Raw genomic sequence first — 6,100 nt, 5'->3', positions numbered from 1 at the left:
TTCTTCGTATCCTTCGATACATCAAAAGCACTTTGTTCCATGGTCTTCATTTCTCTGCTCAGTCATCTCTTAAACTAAAAGTATATTCTGATGCTAACTGTGCTGGTGACCCTACTGATAGACGATCCACCACTGGTTATTGTTTCTTTCTCGGAGATTCACTTATCTCTTGGCGTAGTAAGAAGCAAACAGTAGTTTCTCGCTCTAGTACGAAAGCAGAGTACAAGGCACTAGTTGACATTACTTCTGAACTTCTCTGGTTAAGATGGCTATTACAAGATATGGGCGTCTCTCAATCTGACGCTGCTACAAACATCTATTGTGACAATCAAAGTGCCATCCAAATTGCCCACAATGATTTATTTCATGAACGTACAAAGCACATTGAGATTGATTGCCATTTCGTTCGTCATCATCTTGTCAGAGGCACTCTTCATCTCATTTCGGTTTCTTATGCTGATCAAATAGCTGATATCTTCACCAAAGCTCATCCACCTGGGCGATTTCATGACTTATCTTGCAAACTCAAGTTAGCAAATACTTTGCCTACTTGCGTTTGAGGGGGGATGTTAGAATATAGCTGTCATTGACCCAAAATTACAGGCCTCAATTTAGGATTTATTCTAGGCCTTATTTTTTGCTACCAACTTTCTTACTATACTTAGCTCTCTTATTCTTGTAGATATAGATCTCTACTATAACTCATTGGAACATACAAATATATAATACAAATATACCTTATACCTTCTTTCATTTTATTTATCATCACTGAATATCAAATAAGCTTATTTTAACTTTTAGGCCTAATAAACCCAAATAAAATAGACTCAATTTTTCGTGTAAAAAAATAAATTTTCAAAATTTTATTAATAAAATATAAATTTTAAAATTTTTTAAATATTAAAAAGGAAAAATTACAGTTTGGTCCTTGAGTTTTGCTTATACTTTAGTGCAGGATTTTGGGAAATCAATTCTTTAGATCTTGGATTTTGTACTGTATTGCACTTTAATCTATGAATTTTTAAAAATTAGTTATTTAGTTTATGAATTTTACACTATATTACACTTTAGGCGCTATAATTTTAATATATAGAATAGTTTAATTATTCTGTCAATGGATGAATTTGTTGTAATATTAAAAGTACAAGGACTAAATTGTTTTATATATTAAAATTAAAGGAGTAAATAATTAATTTTTTAAAATTTAGAGACTAAATGTAATATAGTGTAAAATTTAAGGACTAAATAATTAATTTCTCAAAATTGAAAGACTAATGTGTAATATATGACAAAATTTAGGGACCAAATTATAAATTCTCCTATTAAAAATGATTTATTGCTTTTAATTAAAATCAAAAATGAAAAGGGGAAAAAAGGCCTATTTAGCCCTTTAAGTTATGATAAATAGTTACATAAGTTTTTAAAGTGTTTCAAGATTTAAAAAGATCAAATAAGTTTTAAAATTTTTAAAAATAGATCAAACAAATTTTTGAGGACAAATAAGTTCTTTGACTTTTAAAAATAGATAAAAATAATGAATTATAATTTTACTCTAATATAAGTTCAGTCAAGATTGTGTATGAAGATTTAGTACAAGGGATCCTCATGCGTATTTGATTTGTAACATATCAATAAATATTTATTGCATACTAAGTAAAGTTATTTTTTATCAAATAATTCAAAAATTTTTTTAATTGATTCAATTAAAAATCATTTGACAAAGTATAATTTATCAATCTACTATATCATACAGTAAATGCTTATTAGAATGCTGTAAATCCGTTGATGAGAAACTTATGTATCAGAAGGTTTTGGTATATGACTTGATTGTATTTATATTATAGGTAAATTATAATTTAAATTTTTTTATATATTTTTTAAAATTAAAATACTTATTTTTAAAAAAATAATAAAAAGATTTATTTAATTTATTTTTAAAATTTGAAAATTTTATTTTATTTTTTTTAATTTATAAGTGTTTTTAGAAGTTAAATAGTTTATTTATAAAAAAAAATAATAAAATATTTTATTTGATTTATTTTTAAAATTTGATGGAGTTATATGATTTTTTAAAAATTTGAAGCAGCCCGTATTTTAAGGAAAAAAAAAATACACTGTGCCTAACATATCCAACCCAACAAATATGAAACCCAGGCTACCCAGGTCCCCTCACACCCAGAAAAATCCCGTCCAAAACCATCGCCTCCTCGTCCTCCTCCTCCTCCTTCCCCTCAAGTCCAGAAAAATCATCTTCAAAGCCTACGATTTCAGCCAACGCTTTTGTTCTTCTTCGACGGCGACGCTCCCTCCACTTCGCCGCTGTTCAAGTCATATCGGTCCACTATTCAATCTCAGCCTCAACCTCGACGCTGCCCAACAACGCTTTGTTCCTTGCGGAAGCAATTCGGTCCGTTTTGCAGGTGAGATGGTCTTGGGTTCATTGGGAATTTGCTCTTTGGGTTAACTGCTCTTTGTGCGTTGATACTCTACATGTGTTTCTTTCTGCCTATGCTACTTGTGTGTTAATTGTTGCAATTAATCAAAACCCACCACCATCGCCAACAGCCCAACAGCAGCGGGAGCAGAACCAACATCTCCTATTAACAACAGCAGCAGCAGCAGGAGTCTACCACCGACACCACAACAACAGTGGCAGCAGTGGGTGGCGTCGAGGAATCTTTCTGGCGATGGTGGTTCTCAGTGGATGGCGCCGAGTAATCTGGCTTCTATCGACGCTACCTGTTTCTTATCTACTGCTGCTTTTTGTATGTTAATTACAGCTTTTAAGCCCATGTGCTTTATTCTCTGATTGAGAATTTTTGGGAATTGTTCTTAAATTTATTGATTAGTGTTGTTAATTTCTAGATTATTGATGATGTTTTGGGTTGTGTTGTTGAATTTCTATATTTGGGGTTTTGAATTTCTGGGTTTAATGAGTTGTGTTCTTGATGTTCTTCAATTTTTTTATTTTTTTAATTTTTATTTTGAATAAAAATAGTAAATAATTTTTAATATTTGAAAATTAAAAAAATATTTTACGATTATAAAAAATATTTTGTTATCTTTGTGATTAATTTGAGCTTAAATGCTGGTTTATTTGGCCTAAAAGATCAAATTGGGCCTATTTGGATTTCCATTAAAAGTTGAAGGGCTTATCTGAAATTATATTCAATAAAATTGATGTGGTGCAGGCATTGTCAGAAGCCTATTCTATATTGGAGAGTGAGCTGACATTCCTTCCTGATGATGCTGATGCAGGTTCAAGGCCACCATACACACTGCTTTCTAAATCATCCCAAGTATTAATTCATGACAGTGAATTTAATTGTTGGCAGATTTTACATCTGTTTGGCGGGTATTAAACTGCCTGTAACATTAATAACAGACTTTTAGTATTAAATTTAGCCTCATCAAATGATTTGCAATTATTCCTGAGTAAAGTTCAACTTTACATGATGTTGTGTGACTTTATTCAGCTTGAAATATTATATGAAGGGAAATGTCACAAGTTTATTTCTGTTTTGATGGAAGGCTTTTTATTTAGGATTTGGCTCGACAATAAGAGAGCTGTCTATGTCAGTCTCCTTGAATTGATATGTGGAGTCCTTGTTGTGGTAATTTCAATATACAAAATGCAATATCATCTCCGTTCAATTCTTATAAAAGGATGTGTTTATTGGGAAAAATCAGTTAAACTATTGTTTGTTTCATGGTCAAGATAAGACGCATAAGCTGCACCAAGTGAGGATGGATACATTCCATCAAGGCTAACTAGGCATGCAATGGTATAGTACTGTGCAACTATTTCTCCCTTGTATCTTCTTGAGTGATGCTCTTTCTAACTGGAATTTTTCATTATTATGGAATAATGATAGATTTGATGCAATTATAGGTGCCTCATAACATCAGTCATCTCTTGTTGTTTACAAGAGTTTCAGTTTGAATATTCATTCTTTTCACCAATCATGCAGTTTTCCTTTCCACAAAAGATATGGATGCACCAACCATTTCTAATTTGATTCACTATTGATATCCCTACTGAATTTCCTGTGCTTTTTTTATTTTCAGGATCATAGCATCATACTACAGCTGTTGTTTTCATCAGAAAAAGATCTCGCAGTTTCACTTTGCTACTGTGGATGGAGTTCATTATAACACTGCTGCCACTTGCTTGGGTAATTGGGAACTTTGTGGCTTTCTCTACCGCCTAGATTTTGAGGCTGGTAGGATGGAAAATGAGAGATGAAAAGAAAATGGCCATCGCAGAACATGAAGACCTCTGTATTTGTTATTAGTGATTAGTGATTACAGACTTTAGCTTTTGATTCTTCATGTACATGTTTTGGTTTTCAGTTGAATCCTCAGTTACAGGTAAGGTTCCGTCATGTGGGAAATCAGAGGGATTGGATGCAAATCGTATTCATGGAAGAAAGTTAGATTGACATTATACCCATCAGATTCCTCACTTCCAAGAGTCCTCCAATTAAGTCAAACTGCCATGAGAATGAATTCATTGATTTGCGCTTTATGAGAAGCAATAATGACATTTGTATTTGTGTAGATAGTATTACAATACATGATAAGAAGGGTGAAGACAACAGATTGAGAAAAATATATCAAAGGAATGGTGATCGTTACATTCAAATCCATATTCTCATGTATCTATACAAGCATGTATTTATTGGTGCAATGTATCAATGGATAGCGTTCTTCCAATGGAAGAATGAACTTTGAAAGCTAAACAGGTGGCACGTTGTGCTCCGCTGGTTCGCCGCGGTCAATTAAGGTATTGAGCAGATTGATTGCATGGAAAGAGGCATTGCGCTGCAACTTGCACCATTCTTGGTAGGAGCTATATGCTGCTTTTGCAAAGCAACAAAACCATATGGCTAAAACGATCCACCCAAACCATGGGGCGAGAATGAATAGAAGCAAAATGGTTGCAAGAGTTCCAAATAAGATGCTTAAGTTGCCCATGATTGCATGGTAAATAGAGTTTTGAATTCGGAATCTAATTTCTGTCACCAAAGTTAGGACGTAGGCTAGAATTGCCACATAGAACGCAATCATGATTCCACTCTGCATATCAAGTGGAGAGACTTTCGCTGATTGATATTTGATTTGTGCGAAAGTACACAATACCATAATCAGAGAAAACTGAATTCCGTGCAATGCAAGGTAGACATGTAGTGGTAGCTCTCTTGTGCTGTCATTGAAAAGAGAATTTAATTTTAGAATTAGTTTTGAATGATAAAATTGTTGCCTGAGGTCAAAAATTTTTTTATGTTTTTGAAAGTTATCATTTTAAAAGTTGAAAAAACTATTTAATTGTTTTAAGTTAACTAAAATATATCAAATTTAACACTAAATTAATTTTTAATATTGTCTAACTAACAAATTTAAAAAGTTACTTTTCAATTATGGTTTGAATAATAATAAATTATTATCAAGATCTTAAATCCAACTATAAAATTGTCAAAAATAAATCCAACTAAATAAATAAATTTCAAGGCCGTGAGTAACATGATTAGTTCCCAACATAGCAAAAGCTTATTGGGGAGTCCCATAAGAGTTTTGATCTTTATTTAGGGAACAGCTTGCGGGCCCATTTTTCGCCTGAAACTAGTTGGGTGTTTACTAACGGTCGGTTCGGTTCTAAACCGAACCGAACCGATAAAATCAAAAATCAAAAATCAAAAATTTTAAAAATCGAACCGAATCGATTGATAAGAGAAAATCGAACTGAATCAAACCGATAAGGTTTGATTCGGTTTTAAACCGATCAAACCAAAATTTATAAAATTTCATATTTTTAACATTAAATCTAAATAATAAAAACATAAAAACAAAAAAAATTAGAAATCAAAACTCAAAAATCTTAAGGTTCGGTTTTCTTTGATTTCGGTTCGGTTCGATTCGGTTCGATTCAATTTGGTTCGATTTTTTTTTGATTTTCTATATATATTAATAACTTCGGTTCGGTTCGGTTTTTTTATTTTTTTATGAAAATAATCTAACCGAACCGATTAACCGAAATTATCAAAATTATAAACCGAATCAAACCGATTAAATTTTAAAACCGAACCGATTGAACCGAATT

The 6,100-nt window shown here is 32.0% G+C and overlaps 1 protein-coding gene across 17 annotated transcripts; it reads left to right on the top strand.

Moving 5' to 3' along the window:
* Nucleotides 1–2,069: 2,069 nt before the first annotated feature.
* On the top strand, nucleotides 2,070–5,172 carry LOC110645369 (uncharacterized). Of its 17 annotated transcripts, none has more exons than XM_058148637.1 (6): nucleotides 2,080–2,420; nucleotides 2,566–2,765; nucleotides 3,192–3,355; nucleotides 3,545–3,614; nucleotides 3,719–3,785; nucleotides 4,069–5,172. In XM_058148637.1, exons 1-5 carry the CDS (start codon nucleotides 2,144–2,146, stop codon nucleotides 3,743–3,745), a joined length of 738 nt encoding a protein of 245 aa, XP_058004620.1. In that variant the 5' UTR covers nucleotides 2,080–2,143; the 3' UTR covers nucleotides 3,746–3,785; nucleotides 4,069–5,172. The 17 variants fall into 17 exon arrangements, 10 of the variants coding, with proteins under 10 accessions (XP_058004620.1, XP_058004618.1, XP_058004621.1 ...); XM_058148643.1 differs by having other exon boundaries at nucleotides 2,082–2,420; nucleotides 3,192–3,258; nucleotides 3,532–3,614; XR_009149507.1 differs by having other exon boundaries at nucleotides 2,083–2,420; nucleotides 3,192–3,299.
* The last annotated feature ends 928 nt before the right edge of the window (nucleotides 5,173–6,100 follow it).

Source organism: Hevea brasiliensis, chromosome 6, assembly GCF_030052815.1.
Source record: "Hevea brasiliensis isolate MT/VB/25A 57/8 chromosome 6, ASM3005281v1, whole genome shotgun sequence".
NCBI classification, from domain to species: domain Eukaryota; kingdom Viridiplantae; phylum Streptophyta; class Magnoliopsida; order Malpighiales; family Euphorbiaceae; genus Hevea; species Hevea brasiliensis.
The sequence above is the reverse complement of the archived record's forward strand: the minus strand, read 5'-3'. Positions and strand labels throughout refer to the sequence as shown.